Raw genomic sequence first — 24152 nt, 5'->3', positions numbered from 1 at the left:
GATTGTTTGTGCTAGTTCACAGGCAACTGAGGTTTTGTTCAGAAAATCTTTTCCTATTCCTACCCCAATGTCTTCAAGAGTTCTACCTAACCTCTGTTCCAGCCGATTCAGTATTTCTATTTTAATATTTAGATCTTTAATCCATTTTGATTTTAGTTTAGTGCATGGTGAGAGATATAGGTCTAGTTTTAATCTTTGACAAGTTGAAACCCAGTTTTTCCAGTACCATTTATTAAAGAGGCTATCTTTCCTCCAGTGAGGGTGTTTGGCTCCTTTATCGAAGATGAGATGGCTAAGTGTGTCTGGAGTTGTTTCTGCATCTTCTAATCTGTTCCACTGATCCTCTGGTTTGTTTCCTTTCCAGTACCATGCTGTTTTTAACACAGTAGCTTTGTAGTATAGTTTCAAGTTGGGGATTGTGATACCCCCTGCCATGTCTCTGTTAACTAGAATTGCTTTTGCTATTCTGGGTCTCTTCTTGTTCCAAATGAATTTTTGGATTTTTTCTCAATCCGTGAGATATGCTGCTGGGATTTCAATTGGGGTTGCACTGAATCTATATAGAAGTTTTGGAAGCATGGGATGGGGCATTTTCTTGATGTCCCTTCTTCAGTCTCAAATGAGTAAGCTTTAGGAGGAACACTTTCATACTGAAACTTTATACATTAAGAAGTATTAAAAAGTGAAATGACCTCTCAACACAGTGATTAGCTCTGCTTTTGGAGGTGTTCAAGAGCCAGCTAGATGACCACTGGCCAGAAGTGTTAGGTGGCGAGAAGAAGGGGTTGGTCCTGCTGGTGCCTTCAGATGTTCCAGCTCTCTGACTCTGACTCCAGGTGCTTTTTCTTCTGTTAAGCTGGAAATGGCATTCATATCCTTTGCTCTTTTCTTTTTTTTCCTCCAAATATGCTGTTGACTGATACATTTCTTTGCATTGCTTTCTTCTTCTGTGGATATAGATGAAGTCTTGTCTGAAAACTTTTTGGACTATAAGAACCGTGGAGTCAATGGTTCTCATCGGGGACAGATCATCTGGAAGATTGATGCCAGCTCTTATTTTGTGGAACGTGAGTAGTTTTACCATTTTTTGTTGCTCAGCAGATATGGCAGAAGCAAGAGTCAATTGCTTTATTCTTTGTTCTGATGGATAGTCTCCACTTAAAAATGCACCATGTAAAAGAATTAGGTAGATTTAATGGTACCTTTAAGAAGATTTTTAGAAATGAGTAGTGAGCTCTAGTAAAGGTAAATAACAGTCATCCAAACCAGCTTGGAGGACCAATCCTTTAATACCAAGGAAAACTTAAGTTCATGTTCATAAGCCTCTGGACTTAGGACTCTAGACTTTCACTCCATGGCTCCTCCAGTTGGTCCCCAATTTTGCCATAGTTGAGACCAGGTCTTCTCAACATGTATCTTGTCTTTCAGTTTTGCTTTTGCTTCACCAAATCTTTCCGAGGCTCCCAGCATGTTGGTAACATTCCACCCTTTGCCCTTGCCTTTGACTCTTACCACAGCTCTGCAAGATAGAAATGATAGAGATAGTATATACCTTACTGATCAACCCACATTGCTATATGTATAAACTTGGTGTCCTGTATTTTACTGAGATATTTTTAAAGATTTTCTTTCATCTTTGAAAATAAATCATTTTCATAGTTATGGGGGGATTTTTTTCCATTGGTCCCCACACTGATGTATTTCTCATTGCATGAGGAAATACCTATATAGGCCTCATGTTGGCCAGCTGAGGGAATGCATGGATGACCTTTAGTTCACAAGTCCTTGTCTTCCATGTGAGTTTACGAGAATGCTTTCATAGACAAACTATTTTATGCACTCTGTAGCTCTTGGTAGGTATGTATTCATTCAAGATAGCATGTCTGAAAGGAAATGGAATAATATATTGTTTTAGGGGCCCAGTTCTCAGAGGAAAAGATATATATGGAATCTGGAGATATCATTGTAATTTAACTTGTGGGCCAAAAAAACCTATGCTCGGCTTCCATTTTCATTCACTCTCATTTGTATTTATTCACCCAATGAACATTTTGTAAGACCAGCTATATTCCAGGGATTACCAATTTGAAAATGAAAGGCCCTATGTCTGCCCTCCCGAGTCTTATAGTGTCTCTGCTCCCAGCAATAACACTGTCTTCGTTACTTTCCTGTTGCTGGGACAAAATATCCAACACTGACAACTTAAAGGAGGAGAGGTTTATTTTAGCTCACAGTTTCAGTACGTGGCCAGCCACTCCCAGGCAGAAACAGCATGGCACAAAGGCATAGCAGAAGAAAAGGTGCTCAGTCCATGGCAGCCAGAAAGCAGAGAGTGAAGAGAGGAGCCTGGGAGGGAAATTTCTACTGTTGGTGTGCAGAGTGGAGACATGATTTTATGAGATGTGGTTGTAGAGATAGACATAATACATTTCCTAACAGAAGAATTCTTTTTCCTTAATATCTCTCCCTGACTCTAGCTTTCCTTCCTCTAATCCACTTCCACATTCATAGCAGACAAAATTTCCTCAAACCCAGTTCTGCTATCATTTGCCCCAAAGGTTCCTGTACCACCTGAAACCTTTCCCACTGCATCACCTGAAATTTCTCTGTCCAGCTGCCAAGGTCCAGCCTAAAGTCACCCTCATTCCTATGTCTCTATGTCCCCAACAGAATGTTTTCCCCTAGTCATGCCAGTCTCTCCCCCAACAAACAGCACCATTTAGCAAAAGGAACATGGGCTTGGCTTGGGTATAAAGATGACTAAGACAAGCAGTACTTAATACAAACTTCCCGAATCTCAATAAAAACAAAAAGGATAAACACTTCAATTAGCAATGATTGCTCAACACTGTAGTTAATGTTATACACCAATTTACATTAGAAGTTTGGTAAGAGACTTTTTCCTTCCCTACTCTGGGCCTGTTTTCTTCCTTTAAGTTATAATTAATTTAAAAATAGGAACAAGAAACCAATTTAGGACCAAAATACAGTAGCAGTAAATTTGTGTTATAAATTAAGTAATCAATAATGCCATTTCCTTTGAGGCAGTCTTTAAAGATTTCTATGACATTTCCCTCTACATTTTGATTATATAAAAACCTCCTGTCTCCTCCCGAGTCAATGAAAAAAGACAAATTTGTGTTATGAATTAATTTATCAATAGTGCATTCTCTTCAAGGTAGTCTTTGAAGATTTCAATGAAATGTAGAAAATTTCTGTACATTTATCTCAAATAAAAGATCATCTCATACAATTGTCTTTCATCAGAAGTATGAAAACACACCTTAAATTTTTTAGAAAGACATGAGAATAGAAAATCAGCTCTGTGCAATGTATAAACATAGTCATAACTGAGTGCAAGCATATTCAAACTTGGTTAAGGAGCAATATCCTAAGAAAAACAAATGGTTTGCAAAGAATGTGTTCAGGATAACTGAAATTTGAACATTCTGGAAAGGGGTCACTTTAAAACTCTTCTTGTGCAAACTTGAGAATATTCTGGTCTGTAGATACTTATTGGAGTACCAGTGAGTGAAATTAATAAGGTGGATATTTACATCTTACATCTACATCAAATGAATGACCAACACATTAAGAAGGGATTATTCTGTACTAGTGTAATAATTTGTCAAGTTACATAAATGGACAAATTTGTCAAAAGTAAAAAATTCACCAAGACAAAGCTTAATTGAGCTTGCAGATATAAATCAAGTAAATTAAAATGTTGCAATGAATTATAGCTCAAAGAATCTGGGTGCACTAAAATTGTATATTATATGTTATATAAGTTTGTATTTTTAATGCATAATAATTTGCATTTTCAAAAATATATAATTGGAAATGTGCCACATTAACAAGTAAGGAGAAATGGGGTGTTCTAAAGGTTCTGGTATCACTGTCTTTTATTAGTGAATTAAGGCACCAAAGGTCCACTGACAATAATAAAATCCAGGCCATTGTCTGGAAAATTACAGTTTTGTTATGATCCAAAAATAAAATTCTTTGCAGTCTTCTGGGAGAGATAAACACATTACTCTAATTAGTACACTATAGTCTCTTAAAATTAAAAATAATTTTGCCAACAACTGAACATTGGCCAGATTTTAAACATTCAAGTACAACAGAAGGTTACTCTTTCTACCTTGGGATTAAATTAAAATAATAACATAAAATGAAATTTCCCTTTCCTTTTTGTCCTCAATATTTTCCCTTTATTATTTCTTTTGATGAGAGTGGAGATGTATTGCATATGACCTGGAGTTCATAATGTTTTAATAGTACATTTCTTTGGAGGTTATGATTCAGTTTAGAAGCAGGTAATTGCTATTGATTCATATCATTTTTTAAATGACCTGACTAATCAGATTTTGAAAATACCACTAAATAAGAATTATTCTAAACAAATATTTTCTGCACTCTCCAAGGAGTTACATACGCAATAAAAAATAAAAAGAATATAAAGCCTGAATCATTTCCTCTTCTCTGCCATGATTTTTCCCTAGCGGGGACCTGGGATTTAACTGTAGTAATAATGTTGTAAGAAGACTATAGCAATGCAAATTTAATACTGATAAAAGAATGAACTGGTAAAATTTTAACTTTACCCATAGTGATAAAATCTTGCAATGGAGTACTGTTATAGTCATTTAATTTTTTTTCTGGTACCAAGGATTGAATCTCGGGCCTTCACACTGAGCAATACCCGTTTTTTTGTTGTTTTGTTTTGTTTTGTTTTTTGAGATACGGTCTCACTAAATTGCTGAGTTGCCCAAGATGGCTTTGAACCTGCAGTCCACCTGCCTAAGCCTCTCAGTGTGCTGGGAATATACACGTGTGCCACCATGCCCAGCTTTGATTATTAGTTTTGAACACGTGCAGTTTGGCTCCGCTGGCCAGCCTTGAGCTTTCAGAAGTTACCATAGTCCTTGCCCATCATGTGGTCCCATCGGGATGGGGCTTGGGTTAGCCAGAAACACTGAGGAGGTGAGGTTATCCTGAGGGAAAGGCATCCTTGTCTTGACCACTGGCCCAAGTCTGCTCTGTATCTCCCTGTTCTTCAAATTCTAGCAGGAAGAGCTGAGCAGTGTGGTTGAAACCACTGCTGACTACAGGCAGAAGAGCCCAGGGCTTCCTTCTCTACCTGCTCCTGTGTTCCTGCTAAGTCCTGCCACTGCCCTTTCACCGCTTCCCAGGTGGAAACCAGAGGCTGGAGTCACGTGATGTGTTGGCCTCCTCGGTGTCCTGCCTCTGGTCAGCACTTCCCAACCTCTCACCTGTCCTCCTTTCCCAGGGTGAAAACCTGACTTAGATTTCACACCCATTTGTCAGAATGTCCCTCAGACCCCTTTCCAGCACATCCTTTCCAAATCCTTTCCCACCATGCCATCTGTCAGTCCCTCTGGCTGCCACAACACAATGCTTTAGACTGGATCAATTACACAGAATAGAAGTGTATTTCTCACATTTCTGGAGACTGGGAAATCCAGGATCACGTTACCAGCAGATTCAGCCTCTTTCAAAGATGGCCTTTTTATTATGTCAGAGAGATCAAAGGGGATAAGGCACTCTCCTTCAGCCTCTTTGTTTGTTTTGGTGCTGTGGGACCATGTCTCATTATGTAGTTGAGGCTGGCCTTGAACTTACTATGTAGCCCAGGCTGGCCTCAATTTTATGGTGATCCTCCTGCCTCAGCATCTCAAGTGCTGAGATTACAGGTGTGTGTCACCATGCCTGGCCTTCAGCATCTTTTATAATGGCATTAATCTCATTTATTGTCAGCTCCTTAAGCCCTCACCTGTTAATACCATCATATGGACAATTAAGTATTAACTTTTGAATTTTAGGGGGGGACACTTTCACACCATAGCATCAACCCCAATCACACACGCACACACGCAGGGCTCTGACTGTACATAGTCTAAGCAGTGACTGTCTAAGCAGTCATTCTTGCTAGAAGTTCATGACAACCCCCTGAACATAACGTGGTGGAGTTCCACATGTAAGGCTGGCAGAATTTGCCCCTTCGCTTTGAGCCTCACCAGTGGCTTCCAAGTGAGAGGCAGATGAGGACCTTACCTTTCCTCATGGTGGCCCCTTGCACTCTGAGCTGCTGTTCCTCCATCTATCAAATGGTAATGTGTGGGAGGATTCCCACAAAGGATCGTGTGAGATGAGCTGAGACAGCTCTGGTGGCACGGCCAGGTGTGCGTGCGGGGCAGCAATTGCTCAATAAATGCTAGGCACGCTGCCTTCATTGGATGGCTTTGAATTGGGAGTTGTGGACATTGCTCCAAGAGAGGTCAGGACAGGAATATACATTCAACTTTCATTTCTGCTCTAAAAATGGTCATCTTAGTGTCTGGGTGACAAGCAGGACTTGCATGACTTTACACTGAGTTTCTGTAGGAAATTGTTTGCAGCCAGAGTTGGAAGCTGCAGGACACCGAGGGGAAACAGGGCTCCAGGGGGCCTGGACGACTTCCTTTCATTAGTGAGTCTGGAAGGTGCCTTCTTCTCTCTAGTGATACAATCAGAGTTGGACTGACACTACTGGAGCCAGAGGCAGCCAGCTCTGTGACAGACACAGGGCCCTTGTCAGGCCACAGATGGTTAAGGTGACCCATGGCTAAAGCTTTGTGTTTGAATTGGGATACATTTTGTCACCAAGTCTATTGTGCCTTTTGAGTGAGACCTACAGACCATACCCCAGACTGCTATTTTCCATCATGTCTTTCAAGGAGCAATTTTTGGTCCAGTAAACATTTAGCCATGAGCTTGAAGCACCGAAGAAGTTTATATCCTAGTGGAAGCAACAAAAAATTTAACCAGTGCAACATAAAGCTGCAACAATAATAATACTTCATGGGTTTTTGGTTAGAAACAAGCATGACTCCTTACAAATATTTACAAGGTAATGAGCATATGTATTACCATGTCATCTTTTTATTGTATAACTCCATGGAAACCACAGTGAAGTGAAATTATGGTTAACATTTCTGTGTAACAATCATGAAGAAATTTCAATATTTCTTATATTATTGTAGTTGTTAAATTTTGAGGAAAGAGTATATGGTTTACAGTAATGCTCCTACAATTCTTTTTTAAAATTCATCTTCTACCTGTGTTCTTCTACCACATGAGTCTCCTGGTGTCCCGCCTCCATCTAAACTTCCCCATAAGCACACTAGTGGTCATTGCTCAGACTTCTGCTGCTTTTCCTGCCTTATTGTCTTTAAATTTTCTTTCAAAAGCCTAAAAGAAGTAATCTTGCTAGGAAAGAGCCTCTTGGGATGGTAGAGGAAGGAATCCAAATTTATAATCATTCACTCTTTAGCAGATGAGAGTGAAAGGGTTGGAAATACTCATATACTGGTAAATTTGCCCCTTTGATGTTAATATATACCATGTACTTTAAATACCATATATTTTATATTATACATCTCATGTGCTAGTAGAATGTAAAAAGAATATAAAAGTGATTAAAGTTAGGTGGAGTTGGTTACAGATGGCTTTGTGGAAGAGGTCTGTGGCAGTTAGGGTGAAGCATCAATTTGATTGGCTTTGGGCTCTTCCAAGGATATTGGGAGAACACACTTCTGGGTGTTTCTGGGTGGGTCATGGAGGCATGACTTTGGATACTATATATGATCCCTGGCCAGTTTCCTGGATGGCACTGTTCCCCACCTGTGTTTCCTGGTCACCATGAACTAAGCAGCTTTGCTCCACCACACTCTTCCACCATGATGTTCCTGCCTTGGAGCCAGCCAACCATGGACTGAATCTCCTTAAAATGCAAGCCAAGTTACACCTCTCCTCCTTTAAGTTGTAGGTATTGGATATTGTGTCCAGCAACAGAAAAGCTGATGAATACAAGGAATTAATACAAGAGCACAGTTGAGGGGTGTGGCAATGGTTGGCAGAGAAGCATAAACAAAACCTGACACAGAGAATCCTAACTGTGGAAGGAAGCAGGAATGCAGCTGGGAATTATGTGGAAGATCGAGGTGCTCATATTTTAGGTAGTGCAAGAGATGATTTGCTACTTCTGTTTTCATTTTAGGATGTGATGAAAATGGGTGCGGGGTCCACTCCTGCAAGGCAACCTAAGGGAAACTTTCTGCTTCAGTAATCAGAGCTGTGGCTTTCAGCTTGGGACACACAGTCAGGAAAAGGACTGAGAGGGGCTATGGTCATTGGCTGGTCACCCTATGGGTTGCACTGCCAAAGACCAACCCAAAGGTGCAATGCTTCCAACTAAACAGGGTCAATGAGACAGTGGGACTGCAGCAATGGAAGGACAAGGGTCCAGGTGGGTAGAGACAACATAGGAGTGAGGACACATGGCAGAATCTTCCTGAGTGTCTGCATGGCAGAGGGGCATCACAGAGGAGAAATAGTTCATGGCATACAGAAGCCAGCAAACAGCAAGCCAGAGACAGGAGACAACATTCTTTCTGTCCCTTTATATTATGTCTAGGCTACCTGCCCTTAGGACAAGTAGCACTTAAACCGAGGGTGAGGCACCCTTAACCCTACCCAGAACTACGCCAAACCAATCAGTGGACTGATTTAGTAATCACACACCCTTAATCCCAGCATCACACACTCTAGATCCAGCCACCTTTAAAAAGCCCCACCTATGACTGCATGAGGCTTTGAAGGAACATCTAGACACAAACTATAACAGCACTCAAGTGAGAGAAACAGAAAAGGAAGAACTAGAAAGAAGCTTAGGAGGTCATGTCTGTGTGGTTTGGTGAGGAGCTACACGTGTGTGCATGTGTGTAATAAGCCTCCCAATTGTCCTGATATACTCACTACTAGTTGGAAAGATGACTGATAGCAGGGGGAGGAAGTGCAGACCGATCACTGACTGTGACAGATAAAGTTTTTTTAAATTAATTTTATTGGTACATTTTAGGTATACAATATAATGACATTCATCATTGGAAATTTGCACCTTTACATAATCTCTCTTGGTTCTTATTTTTCCCCCTTCCCCTGCCCTCCCTTCAACCCCTCCATCCCTCCCTATTTACAAAGACTTTGTTTCCATTTTTCCATTTTCTCATATTAATTCCATTCCCTTCTTTCCTTTCCCCTACCCCTCCCACTTTCCCTTCCCCTTTGGCCCTTTTCTTCCTATTTCACGTTATCTATTATACCTTTTAGTCCTTATTTACACTTTCAGTTTCTCACAGTAGAGAAACTATTTGGTATTTACACATGTGTGTCCTATTTATTTCACTTAAGAGTATTGCCTCAATGTGGATCCATTTAGCTATAAATGTCTCTAATTGCTCATTTTTTATGGCTGAGTAGTACTCCATTTTATAAAAAAAAACCCCACATTTTCTTGATCCAGTCTCCAGTTGATGGGCATTTGGGCTGCTTCCAAGTTTTAGCTATTACAAATTCTAGTGCTATGAACATGGGTGCACATATATCGCTGTGCTATGATTCTTTTAATTCTTTGGGGATGATATCCAGCAGGGGAATAGCTGGGTCAAATGGGACTTCCAGTCCTCATTCTTTGAGGTAACTCCATACTGATTTCCACAGTGGTTGCACCAGTCTATACTCCCACCAGCAGTGGAGCAGGGTTCCTCTTTTCCCACAACCCCACCAGCATTTGTTATTGGTTGATTTCATGATAGCAGCCATTCTTTCTGGGGTAAGGTGTTATCTCAGCATTGTTTCCATTTGTATCTTTCGAATGACCAGTGATGTTGAACATTTTTTCATATGTTTATTTGCCATTTCTACTTCTTTGTGTGACAGATAAAGTTTGTGAAGTGGAAAGTCTGGGTGGCCCCTAATGACCTTTTGCCAATTTTCATAATAAAGTTATGCTGTGCCCCCTCCTGGGTCCAGGCCTCATGATACTGGAAGTTTGTGCTTCACACCTCTTGGATCCCTGAGGCAGCTGTGCCGAGAGAAGCCTACACTGGCCATGTGGGAGGATGTACATGGGAAAGGCCCGCCGGAGCCAGCGCATCCAGTTTTCCCTGCTGAGACAGGAGGCCACATGAGAAGTTCAGCCCCAGCCACAGTCAGTCGCAATGGCAGAGAAGACCCCGAGAAACACAGCTCACCACGCTGTGCTGTTTAAGCTGTTCAGTTTTGTATTTGATTTTTACAGGTGTCCAACTTTTTCTTTAATTTTGGGTTGCTGAGGGTACCGTGAGATAGGGGCCATCGCAGTCATATCGGGTGTGAAGTCTTCATGTCCAAGAACCATTTTCAGCTGAAGTCCAGAGCTGGATGGGGGTGGAGCTGGGATCGAGCCCAGGCTTAGGTGCTGTGGTTATCAGCACCAGGGAAGAGCTGGCGGGGATTCAAAAGGGCAGTTTGAAGGGCTGAGGCCCAGAACAGTCCGAAAGGAATGTGATCCAGTGCATAGGTGGGAGTCAGGCTTTTCCTAGAAGCACGTGACTAGCTAGGGACAAGATGCCTTGGAGGTGTGGGTGGACCAGATGGCCGGAGTGGGATGCCGATGAGAGATGTGAAGAAATACATTTCTGCTGACCACTCTACGCTGCTTCTTTTCCTAACAGGAAGGGAAATATTAAGAAACTGGAAGAATACTGGGGTGCTTCTCACCTAGGTTGGCATGGTAGATGAAACTTAGAACTCTACAAAAGAATAGACCCACTCTATCCCTCTCACAGCCATTCTATACACAAAACAAATCTCCTTTGCACAAAATCTCAACCAGGGATGCTGAGACTCTCCATATCCCTGCCCCATGGAAGGTTTCAGCAACAGAAAGAGAGAGCAATATACTTGTTTTGATCTCCACAAGATGGGTACACAGGGTAGCTTTCTCTAAAAGCTCATGGCAGGTGAGGGCCATGAGAGGCCAAATTTGGGAGGTGAGTATGTGGGACAGCTGGGAGATGCTGACCTACCTAAGGTGCTGTGTCTAGATCCACAGCCAAGTGGGTGAGGCAGTGTCTGAAGGGCATGGCAAGCTGATCACCACGGTGTCCAATTAAACCGACAGACACAGCAGATGGGAAAAAAGGTGGCTGCAGTGATTCCAGGAGGCTGACCTGAGCTCACCCCAGGGGACATGTATGTAAGCTACAAGGTTGACCCTGGGCTGTGGATGGGTTAAGGCTGCTGTCCTGAATAAAGTCAGAATAATGGCAATACTAGGACCTAAACTTCTCTGAGCTTATGTAGTATGTCAGGCATCGCTCTGAGCACCTTAATCTATTCCCCCATTTAATCTTTATGGAAACCTTAGATGGCATGTTTTACTATTTTCTCTTTTTGTGGATGAGGGACCTGGGGCACAGGAGGACAGTGCAACTGGTCCAATACTCACAGGTACAGACAATCAATGGGACCAGGATCTGAACCTAAGCAGTCAGCCTTTAGTGAGTTCATTATCCCCTCTGTTGCCCCAGCGAGACCAAAGTAGGTCAGGAGCATTCCCACTACTCAAGTGGAGATTCAGTGCAAAATCCTGGTCCCATGGAGGTTGGGGTACTGGCTTATACCGTGGAGAGAAGTTTGCAGTAGGAGTCAATCGAGAGTCTTTACCTCCCTAGTGTGATTGGCAAAGAAATTATTTGAGTGCCAGATTTGAACCCAGACATTACAGTACTATCAAATCCATGACCAGAGAGAAGGTGGCTGTGTTAGTCAGCCTTCTGTTATTATAAAAAGATACCTGAGATAATCAGCTTCTAAAGAGATCTGGCTCCTAGTGTTGGAAGTTCCAGTCCATGATGAATTAGCTCCATTGCATGGGGCTTGTAGCAAGCAAGGCAGCACATCACGGCGGGACCGCATGGCAGAGCAGTTGGGGGACATCTAAAATGCAAAACATAGCAATGTGGTGCCAAGAACATCACAGAAGCCACCAACTCCCCCAACAAAAGAAATCCAGATGCAAACAACCCCTCACCCTTTGCATCCATTCTAAGCCCCTTTCCTCTTTCCAAGCAAAACCAGAGTTGCAGAGCCTGGTTCTTATTTAGACCTACATTGTTATTGGCAGCTGTGCTACCTGAAGGAAGGAGCCAGCCCAAAAGTGTAAGGGAAAAAAGAGCAAAGCATCTTTGTCTCAGCTCCACCAAAGTGAGCACTAGTCTCTTTAGTCTTTTTACTCAAGGCCTGCAAGCTTAAAATTCAAGCCATTGAACTCACCTTTCTGGAAGAATTGTAACATTATGTCTCCCATATCTTTGGGGAGAAAATACAGTTTTAACTGTTGTGTCATCTACCAAGAATGCATGAAACACTACTGTCATCTTTTTCTGGAACTGGGGATTGAACCGAGGCCCTTTGCATTGAGCCACATCTGCAGCCCTTTTTATGTTTTATTTCGAGACAGCATCTTGCTAAATTGCTAAATTGCTCAGACTAGGCTCAAACTTGTGATTCTCCTGCTTTAGTCTCTCAGAGTGCTAGGATGATAGTCATGTGCCACAATAAGCTTGAAAAATTTATATCTTTGTACAAAATCCTGAAGTTTGAACATACACTCTCAGCCTTTTCTTGAGACTTCTCTTTGTCTACTTGAAATTGCTTAATCCCCTCACTGTCTCACTCTGCATTACTATTTACTCTTGAGAAAAAGGGGCTGACTTTACAGTGGAAGTGTTCTGCAACACAGAACATAAATTTCTAGTGAAAATAAAATTCTTCAGTCCTGGTGAACTCTTGGGCAATGGTAAAGATAAGTTTTAAAAGAATCTGAAGTATTGTCCACAGAGGCAGGAACAGATTATGTCAGTCATTTTTAAAATCAGAGAAGGAAGAAGACAAAAAGAGTACAAGAATCTGAAAAAGTAATAGTCCAAATCATCTACAAATAGTCCCTATCCCTAACCTAATCACAGGCAGCTATCAAATTGGAAGTAACTGCATTTCAACCAACTCAGTATTAAAAACAAACACAGAAACACCACAACCAGTGAAATGGAAGTCAAAGTGCTTGATATTGATGAAGTGGCCACCTTGCAACCTCACTGCAATAGACTGAATGTTTGCATACCCCCAAATTCATACATTGAAGCCCTTACTCCCAATGTAATAGTATTTGGAGAGAGGCCTTTGGGGAGATAATTAGGGTTGCATTAGAGTAGAAAGGGGTGGGTCGTCATAATGGGATTAATCCCAGCACCCGGAGAGACTGAGGTAGGGAGATCTTAAATTCAAGGCCAGCCTGGGTAACTTAGCAACTTAACAAACTTAACAAGAATCAGTCTCAAAATTAAAGGGGGAGGGGTGGTGGTGGCTGGAGATGTAGCTCAGTGAAAAGGCCAGGCTTCAGTTCCCAATATCCACCCTCGCCCCCCATACACAGAGAGGAAGTGGCACATGACCTTGTAAGGACACAGCAAGGGAGCAGTCACCTGCAAATCGGGAGAGAGCCCTCCCTGGAAATCGAATCCACCAGCACCTTGATCTTAGATTTCCCGGCCTCCAGAACTGAGAAAGAAATGTTTATTGTTTAAGCCAACCAGTCTGTGGTATTTTTTATAGTAGACCAAACTGAGACACCCACAAAGCAAATTCTTACAAGACTGAGACAAGGAGAGAAGATCCAACATTCTTCCCAGGGATCATTGCGGGGAAAGACCTGTTCTTCAGCCACCAGCTCAGCTCTTGTTCCCACTGCCTGGGGGGATTTTCATCTGTTCTGTGTGCACTTGACTGTGGCTTTCATTTGTGGGCAGTGCTGTAAGACACCATAGGAGAATAAAAAGAAGAAAGTGAGTCAGGTGTGGTGGTGCACACCTGTGATCTCAACACTCCAGGAGGCTGAAGTAGGAGGTTGCAAGTTGGAGCCCAGCCTGGGCTGCTCGGAACCGGTCTCAAAATAAAATACTAAAAAAGGGCTGAGGATGTAGCTCAGTGCAGTCTCTGGGTTCAATCTCCATCACCACTAAATAAATAAGTAAATAAATAAAGTAATTAACCATGCTGCTGTCACCAATTAAGGGCGGGGAAAAAAAGCTGAGGAGTCCAAAGCATGTCTGTCCGAAGGATCAAGAAAGGGATCCCGAAGAGGTTTTGTAGAAAGTGAACATTCCCACAGATCTAAGAAGATGGGTGTGAAAATAACTGACAAGTGGGCACCAGTTACAGAGGATATGACTCCTGCTACCCAGAGGGAGAACAGCAGGAAGGATGTGTGTGTTTGATGAGGTTACATCTCTAACTACTGATGCTCCCCTTACTGGAACTAAAGAGCCCTGACAACATCTCCCACACAAGCTGCTGTTGCTTCTGCACTTCCGCCCAAGGGCAATTCTTGGTGATCTGATACAAACTCATCTTTGAGCCTACTCAGAAAAAAAGAAGTATTTGAGAGCCCCAAAGTGAAATCTCCATCAGCCAAGTGGCCTGCACATGCCAGACGCCTTGTGGGGCAAAGCAGGTGCTGTCTCCATGTCGCACAGCACAGTTCACACATACTGCTCCTCACCTTCTTATCCTCCTAGCTTGACACTACCCTGCCGCATCCTGGCATCTGTGTCTGCAGCCTCTTTTCTTGGATGCCCTCCCCAGGGTAACCAAGCGCCAAGATCAGTGCCTCCAACTCGGAAATGTTTGTCAAAAAGAGCAACAATTCCAGCAAATTTCAAACTTATGAATAGAACTTTTTTCATGAAATTCCACATCAATGAAGCACAAGCCCACCCCACCACCCCCCCCCTTTTTTTTAGAAAAGATGCTTGCTACAAAAGCTGCTTTTTCAGTGTCAGTTGCTCCCAAGAGAGACTTAGATCAAGTTACTGGATCCTTGGTCTGAGTCCTCTGCAACCAGGAGGAGTAGCTGCCAACTTAATATGCAGCCTGCCAGATGGCCTAGTGTTTCTATATAGGCTTTGTGTTACCATGCCCCATGTGCCAGGGAGCCAAACTGGCAGGTGGGCTTTCCTAGAGCCGGGAAAAGCAGGCCTGAATGTTCCTTGCCAGCAAGATCGTTTTCCCAGAAAATTATTCAACCCCACCTGCAGTTGACCAAATTAGTCCTGGCTCAGCATCAGATGAAGGAGAAAGTATAATGGTGTCATCTGAAGTCTCAGGGAAAAATTGGATAGGGGAACTGAGGGATAAAGAAGCCATTTCCACTAGGGTGGATTCCTGTATCTCTTTGCCAGGGAAGCCCACTGCTGGAGATGGCACCTGTCATAAATCCTGACCAGCAGTCCCAGCAGCCTCTTACCAGATTAAAGCATACTTCTCTGTGTTTCACACCCCTGGGACAACTATTACCTTAGACTTCCATGTAGACGGGCCCCTGGAGCTGATAATACATGAGCCTCGTTAAAGAAGGTTACAAGAATCCTGATGATCACAATTCAGAAATGACACCCTGCCTTGTACTGCCACCTGGGAGACCTGTGTATGGTCAAGGACAAACCCCATAGCCAAGGAATTGTAACTTTCTCAACCTCCTAGGTAGTCATGGATTTGAACTCTGCCTTTCTGCTGTATGGACCCTGTTTACCATTGAGATCTTTTGAAGAAGCCACTTGACTTTCATTCATGGTCTCCTCTGGATACACTTTTAGAAGGCAATAATGGAAAGCCCTCTCCCCAACAGTAAACCCTTCATTTATAGTCATGTTGAGATTTATTCTCCCCTACACAACACACGTGCATACACAACCAGACATTTATAACTCTGCCCCACTGTGTTCTTGCACTTCTTGGCAGCACTAATCTGGAAAAAGTCAATTAATATCTAAGAAATATATATGCTTCCCAGAAAGACATCTGGAATACCTTATACCAGGTCAAGGGACGGCAGAAGACATTGGTAATCAGCATAGGATGTGGACAGATTCTCTCTATGGCTTTCATGCGGGTAGCATTCTTTCCACTTCTGGAGCTCTTTACTATAGCAGTCTGTCAGGGTTTATGCATCTGACCTCAATCCCAAGAAACTCATTCCTCTATCATCTGACCATCCAAGACCCTTCCCTACCTTGGACTGAAATGCAGGATCCTACTCTAGTAATCCAGATTGGGGATGCTTATGCCACAGAAGGCACTGGATAAGTGGTGGCAAACCTATGGCATGTGTGCTGCAGCTGGCTGCTTGTATCATTGAAAGCTCTAAAAGGTTCACCATCACTGCACTAGACTCTGATGGTATTACTACCACTCCTGCCTCTAGCCTTAGAAAAACTGTTAGGATCCCCTCTGCCCAGCTTGAGTGTCCAAGGGAGGCTTGGAGACCACTCAGCCCACTATATCCAGGAGAGGGGATTGTAGTCACAGCAGCTATGTGATGTGCCTTTTTTATTTTTCATATTTATTACTTATGCTGCCTATAGGCCTCACCAAGGATTTTTTATTTTATTAGTATTTTAAAAGGCCCATCCTTTTGTTTTCTTGATCCTCTATATATTTGTTTTCTCTTTAATTACTTTCTGCTCCTATTTTTATTTTTGATTATTTCCTTCTTCCTAGTGATGTGGTAGTTCTTTTAATTTGTTGTTCTTTATCTAATTTCCTAAGATTGCTGCTTAGCTCATGGGTTTTTGCCATTCTTTTTCTCTAATGTATGCAAAAAGGCTGTAAATTTTCCTCTAAGCGGTTTTCACTTTGCTTTATTTTGATGAAATTCTTCCTAGAGCTCAACACACACATGGAAAAGTACACAAATTTAAATGCCGAGCTTATGAATTTTCAGAAAGGGACTTCTTGCATGTAAACAGCACCCAAATCAAGAAGTGGAGCTTTACCCCAGCTTTAACCCATTCTCTTTCTCTTTCTCCTTCTCGTGCATCTGTGTTTCCATCTGGGATCATTTTCCTTTTAAGAGGAAAAGTGCCCCCTTCAGTGCTTTCTGTGCCGGCCGGCTAGTGATTTGTCCTCTCTGTTTCCACCTAAGAACATCACTCCTTCAAGGTTATGTAGGAAGAATGATTTCATCCCATTCACAGAATTCCAGATTGCCTGTTATCTTCTTCAGCACTTAGGGGTGTCATTTCTCTCCTTTCTAAAAAGTCAGTGGTTAGTCTTTTTGTCACTATTTTGAAGATAGTGCATTTTTCACTCTAATTCCCTTAAGACTTTTCCATTTGTCTTTGGATTTCAAAAGTTCAACATTTGCTTAGAAGTGGTTTTTGGGTGTTTTTTTTTTGTTTGTTTGTTTTTTGCAGAGCTTCTTCATAGCTATAAACTTCTCAGAAGGTGCATTGGCCCATGCTCTGAAACTCTAGTCATGTGGATCATTTCACCTTGTCTCATATGTCACATTTTCTCTCCTCTATACTTTCCACCTTCATTCTCTCACCTCCTTCAATCTGGATATTTTCTATTTACTCATCTTCTGGCTCTGTTTATCTTGACTTCATCAGGATCCTGTTTTCATTTTCTGTCTTGCTTGTGGTCATTTGTTTTTGTCTATTGCTACACCTAGGATTTTTCTATCAATTGCTGTACACTAGGTATGAAATACTTAGACACTTTGGGTGAAGGAATCTTCCCCCCAGAGAAGGTGTATTGGTCAGCTTTTCATTACTATAACAACACACCCAAAGCACGCTAACTTTATAAAGAACACTTTTATTTAGCTCATCACTTTAGAGGCTGAAAGTCCAAGATCAGACAGACCCATTAGTTTAGTGTAATAGCATCATGGTGGGAGTGCATGTGGGAGTAAGCGATCACATCTCAGAAAAGGAAGCCAGAGAGAAACTGGAGTCCAACAGTCTGTCCCAAGGCCACACCCCAAGGACCTCCCACTAGGGCCATTCCATCTCCCAATACTGCCACCCTGAGGATCCAGACACCAACACATGAACCTTGGGGTACCCACACAAAACCATCTCCAAACCACAGCTGAGGGGTTTCTGTGTCCCCAGTTAAGCAATGAGAGCACTTCTGACCTCAGCTCAGTGAGGGTGAGCCAAATGGAGAGCAGTCCAGTTTTGGTTATACCTCAGTCTCCCCATGGCTTGCCCCTTTCCCTAGGGATTCCTCTCCAGAGCTTTCAGAGAGCTGAGGATTTCAGCAGGGTCTCCCTCCTGCCACACCTCCTCAGTATTAAGAGATGGAAATTTTTGCCTCTGCTTCTCAGGTATTTTCATGATGAGATATTTCATCTTTTACTCTCAAAGGATCGAGATCTGGCAGATGTCTGAGGCAAAACTGGCTTAAGATCCCCATTGCTGTCACTCTGGCCCCAAACACTTGGATACCAGAGAAAAAGGACTGGATGTTATCAGCTCATCTCACTAGAGTCCATCCCCCTTTTAGGATTCTTAGACCTTGTCACTTCTAGTACTTTATAGCATTTATACATTTTGCTTTAAAAGAGTTTATCTAGTTAGCAATCAAAATGTTAATCTGCAATAACTACTCTATGCTAGCAGGAAGAGGAAGTCTCTCATTATCTTTTAACTCCACATGAATTGACGGACCCCAGAGATCAAAAACTGTCTGAGGGGTGTGGAGGAGTGGCAGTAATATGCACTGACATTGGAAACAAAATACATTTATTAGATTGCTTTTGAGTTTGGAATTGTCCCTCTGGGACCTGAAATACATATTTCCTATAAATTGAAGTTCCAGAAGTTCCAATGTCATTTCACATAATGGTTTATTTTGAACACTTTGCTCTATTAGAAGGATTAACTTGGACTTATTCTTCTATTCTAAATAGGTAATTGGTTGAAGACATAAACAATTCTACATGTAAAATATTTGATTATCACCGTTGCTCCAAAAAGTTGTAATTAACCATTTTTCATTCAGATAATGAGATAGTTTATAATTTAGCTATTAGAGAAACATAACTACCACATAGCAATTTTTTGTATATTAGGCTAATGTGAAATACTAAAGATGCAATCATCTCTGTTTAAAATATGACTTATTTTTCCAGTTATTTTCCAATTTAATTTAATGTAACTTACATTTAAATTAATATACTCAGTTAAGACAGCATTCCAAATCATATAATTTGTAGAAGCACAAATCTAAGATGAAACCTTTACCAAATTTTGACAAATCGATGTGATACTCTACAATACAGTAAGATTATCTTTGTCTGTTAGACGCATATATTACTTTAATTATTATTTACTACAAAAATAGAATCTGAGTAACAAAATCACCATGTTTCTCAGGGGTGTTGGTAGTAGAGCAAGATTTTGTTGTTGTTTGGTACAATGTAATATAGCTTTTAGAATCATATTATTTTCTCTTTATTGAATGAGTTCATGGATAAAAGTAACAAATATTAAATATGGCACAAAAGGTGCTAAAATGTGACTCTATTAAATTCTGATTTGGTCCAAGCCAGAGCCCCATACCTGAGAAACTTTAGAGCTTAGAGAGAGCCAAGAGGCAATTTCATTTTTACATTAAATTTTCCAAAGTTAAATCTTCACATTAACTGTGGACTCTTCAATGTCAGATACTATGTCAGCTTTTCAATACTGTAGCAAGCACTTGAGATATCCAACTTATACAAAAGAGAAGTTTGTTATGGCTCAGTGTTTCAGAAGTTTCAGTCCATGGTCCATTAGCCTCAGGGCTTTTGGGCCTTTGGTGAGCAGCACAACATGGCAGAGCAACCTGCTCACCTTGTGGTGGTTGGGAAGTAAAAGGAAGGGGAAGAGGAAGAGACCAGACTCTCCCCACCCCTTTCAAGGGCACACCCCAGTGATCTTCCCACTGCACCCAGTTCTAGTAGTTTCCACCACATACCAGTAGTGTCAAGCTGGGGGCCAAACCTTTAACATTTAAGACCCAGACTGAAACAGCTGCCTTATCAATAGACCTTAATTCCATTTGTCTTCATTTATTTGGAAAGCCTTCACTTCACTTTTGTTTTGGCAAAATCTGGTCAAAATCCATTTAATATATATTTGTTTTATTAAAAACTACAAATGAACATATTACATGTAGGGTAGACTAAAAGATTGAAAGTTTTATACCATTAATATTATTTCTCCAAAAGTGCTGCTCTTGTTATTTTCTCTTGCTGAAGCTAAATACCCTTCAGATTCAATTTAATTTATAACTGATTCTTCCATTGCTTCTTGATCTCTTTGAGCATTTGAAGACATTCTTTCTGTTATTTTTGCTACTTGACTATTTAGGCTGACTCTTTCACAAAGATGATGGCTTCTTGAGTTAAAATTGCTTTTCCTGAATTTTGAGGACATGGTTTTTTATCTGCCTCACATGTATTTTATAAATGAAATGTTAGTAGATTTGAGTTCATTGTTCATGCCAAAGAATGTTGTTGCGTAGATAATTTGGTTCTTTCTCCACAAATAAGTAGCCTTATAATGGAAAATGTCTTTCCCATGCTGATTCATGCTGTCTGATTTATCAGTTCTGATCACACTTTGGTTCACAAGATTTGGGTGTTTCTGCATTGCAGATACTGTAACATGCGGAGAGCTAAAACTTGCCGTGAAGTTCAGATATTCACACTGCTACAACCTGTATAATGTTCAGACAGCAATAGGAAACAAGCAATCCTGTGATTTTTGAAGATTATACTGCTGGTTTCAGAGTTCTTTCAGTTATCTTCTTTCTGTACTTCAAAGCCCAAATTTCTTTCTCTTTCATTGTTTCTATTTATATTGTGAAGTCATTTGTCAATTTAATTGTTGCTCCTTTGAAAATGATCTAGCTTTTTCCTTCATTAGCTGATGGCACTGTTTTTCTCTTCTTTTTCAAAAGTTTACAGTGATACCTGTTTGCTTCATTCTTTCTCAATTCACAGGGTTCTTTGAATATATAGCTTGACATCTTTCATTATTTTTGGAGAATTTTTATGGATTTATGTGTGTGTGGGGGGGTACTGGGAATCAAACCCAGGTCCTTGCACATAGTAGGCAAGTACTTTATCACTGAATTGAATCCCCAGACCTGAAGAATTTTTAGATTTAGCACATTATCTTTCTCCTATTTATATTCCAGTTGCACACATTTTAGACCACCTGCCAGTATCCTGTGTGTTTCTTGCAGTCTTTTCTATATTTTCCATTATTTGTCTCAGCATGCTTTATTCTGGATATATATATATATATATATATATATATATATATATATATCCAGGATATATGTTTCATTTGCCTAAATTTTCTTCTCTGTTTTGTTTAATATCTGTTAATCCCATCCATTGTGTTCACTATCTCAAAATTATTGTTTTTCAGGTTCAAAATTTGTTGGTTCAGTTTATAGACTTTATTCTTGGCTGATGTTTTCAATCTTGTCTTTCATTATCTCAAATGCTTTGAACATGTTTTTATAAAGCCCGCATCTGTAACTGTTTGTGTTGCCTGTTCTGTCTTTAGTTTTTGCTATTTGTTTTGTTTTTGTTTTTACATTGCCTTGGTTCTGAATTCACTTGGTTAGTTTTAAATGAAGAACTACACACTACAGATGTTCCTCATTTAACAACCTACTTGTTTAATGACTGGTTGGACTTATGACGGAGGTGGGCTGTTCAGACTTCTACCTGCCACTCAGATGTAGACCTCCATTGAGACTTGTGACACAGGAACTTAAGCAGCAGAGCAGCCTTATGATGGCTTCTTCTGTACAGTACTATAATATTTGCTGATTGTACTGTACAGTACAGTACTGTAGTTTCACATTCTGTTATACATTACAGTACGGCATGTAAGAAGTATGCAAATAAAACCAAAGTCATCAAGTTGGACTGTCCTTTGACCATTTCTTCATTCTGGATATTGTAATGTACATACTAGACACAATTCTTCATTTAGCGACCAATTCATTTAGCAGCCTAATCACAGGCTCAGAACTTGGTCATTAAATCAGGAGTGTCTGTATAAATGACAACTTACAGAAGTAATTAGAGGCTTAAAATCATGATATTTTCCTCCTGATTTACATTTCCTTCTGATCTATGTCTAGCAATTCAGAGTAATCTCAGTTGAATTTCAACATTTGAGATGAATGAGGGATGGTATATTTGTCAATAGTAAATCTGGTCAGCTATTCAGGGCCTCAACTTGAATCATGAGGGATTTTCTCCTTGGCAGGCCCTGGATTCTTAAATTTTATTCCTTTAACCCTGCAAATCTGTCAAAAGTTCTTTTCATTTTCCCAGCCTCTCAGAGGCTTGTTTTGGAATCAACATGGGGACCCTTAGGGAAACAGCAGTTGTAATTCTGGGCCCATCTCTGGGTTTTGTCTTCCGGATCTTGACCTTATTATTTTATTTTACACTGCTTAGCTAGGTCTCTGATGCCTTCAGGCCAGGGTTTTCACATTTAGGGAAAGAATTATAGGATATTTAAATTTGAATTTAAGATAAACCATGAGTAATCTTTTAAATATATTTCATGTAATAATTGTGATATACTTATACTGTAATTTATTGTTTATTTATCCAAAACTCAATTTTAACTGTACGTCTTGTATTTTATCTGGAGACCCTACTTTAAGCAGATTAATTTCTGTATTTTTCTAGCTTTTTTAGTTATTCTTTAAATTCCCTGGTACATGATGACTGGAGAGGGAACTTTACTTTTGAACTTGAGTTATAAAAAATTTCTGAAAGACAGCTCATTAAATGAAGAGTTAATGCATTTACTAAAATTCCAGCTCTGCCTTGAACCACATGTGTGACCTTGAATAATTAGCCCTTAAATTTTGGCCTCATTTTCCTTAAATGTAAAATAGGATTGATAGGTGACATTTATTGAGGCCTGATTCTTTTTCAACTATTTTGCTAAACACATAAAAAAGAAAGATTTATAATAATTGCCTATACATCAGAAGATTGCTATGAAGATCAAATTAGAAGTTGGTGTGAGTGGTTAAGTATATATTAAGTGCTAGTGAATTAAGGTCAATGTACATCATAACTTTTCAGCTTGCTTACTCCCAATCGGCTACCCTCATTGAATACTGAATCTCAAGTCTATAGCAGATCTGCTGAGCCCTCAGAAGCGTAGTAAGACCAATTTTCTTGATTCTTTAAATAATACTACAGCTGAAGTGAATCGGCCTGTACTTTCTGAACACATTCTCCAAAATAAAAACTAGTTACAGAATGCATATTTATAAGGTAAAAACTTCAGTTTTGCTCCACTTCATTAATAAGCTGATCCTCCCTGGTCAAATTTGAAAATAAATCATGTGTCAGGCAAAAATAACCAAAAGATTAACGAAACCTGTTTTAAGGTTACCACTATCCATATAGTGTTAAGATGTCAATTTCTTTCTCTGGAAAGGCAAGAACTACACTCCTTGATGAGTGGAGAATGGGTTGGATTTCAACACGCCATGCAGTCTTTGGTTGGATGCCCTCATGTTAGACATCCCTGAGCACTTGTCCATGTCAGCCCCATTGACTTAAAAAGACAACACATAACTTCTTCGTATATACTATGCCCAGTACATTAATCTACTTGTTCTACATGACAATAGTACCTGAAACAATAAGTATGCAGTAACATTAGCACTCTGTAGTGAGGCAAAGACTAAGAGAGTCCTGTAGCTTACAAGAGCAATGAGAGCTGATTCAAGAACTGAACTCCCACTTATTCCATCTCACAGTCCTTTCCTTTCCTTAGATCACTCTGCCTTCCTAGACTTCTGTTGCTGCACACATAAACATTCCACATAAACAATGAGACAGACACCTGTGTTCAGTGGATGCCTTGTACTTTGAAGAAGTTTTTAAATGATTGTTATCATTTTACCTAGAAAAGCAGAGAAAGGCAGAACTAGTGTAGGTCTTCCTAGACAAAGTGTCTGAAATGGTGACCAAAAATCATTTAATATTTTTTGGCCTTTGAACCTTGATATTTTTCTCAGAGAGAGCAATAATTTTTAACTGCAGAAGCTACTTTATCTGCACTTGAACAATTCCAAAAATTTTCCAATATTAGGCTTAGGAAGTGTGTGCTCTCCATGTAGAATTAGGACTCAACAGGACAGGGTATCTCCTCCTGGGTTACTCTAAAATGGTTACATCACTAGACAATACAGTAGTACCTTGGTTCAGGAACTCAGTGTTCTCCACGATTCTGATCACAAACCAAACTGGATGAGAGCTAAATCAAACTTCCCCATAAGGTCAACAGTGAACCCAACCATTGAATTTAATTTAATTTGGTTCTTGTCCAACTGATTGGGGCTAACATTTTTGATCTCTAGTTTTCAGGGCTGATTAT

General features: G+C 40.5%; 1 protein-coding gene across 1 annotated transcript in view; it reads left to right on the top strand.

Moving 5' to 3' along the window:
• Hecw1 (HECT, C2 and WW domain containing E3 ubiquitin protein ligase 1) overlaps window positions 1–24152 on the top strand; it is a 401408-nt gene that overhangs the window by 195751 nt on the left and 181505 nt on the right. The window contains 1 exon segment of the mRNA XM_087196392.1: window positions 960–1067. Within this exon segment, the coding sequence (XP_087052518.1) occupies window positions 960–1067 (108 nt within the window).

The sequence above is a fragment of the Heterocephalus glaber genome, unplaced genomic scaffold (genome assembly GCF_053883595.1).
Source record: "Heterocephalus glaber isolate CG9 unplaced genomic scaffold, H.glaber_assembly_v1.0 deba00001610, whole genome shotgun sequence".
NCBI classification, from domain to species: domain Eukaryota; kingdom Metazoa; phylum Chordata; class Mammalia; order Rodentia; family Bathyergidae; genus Heterocephalus; species Heterocephalus glaber.
This window is presented reverse-complemented; position numbering and strand designations above follow the sequence as displayed.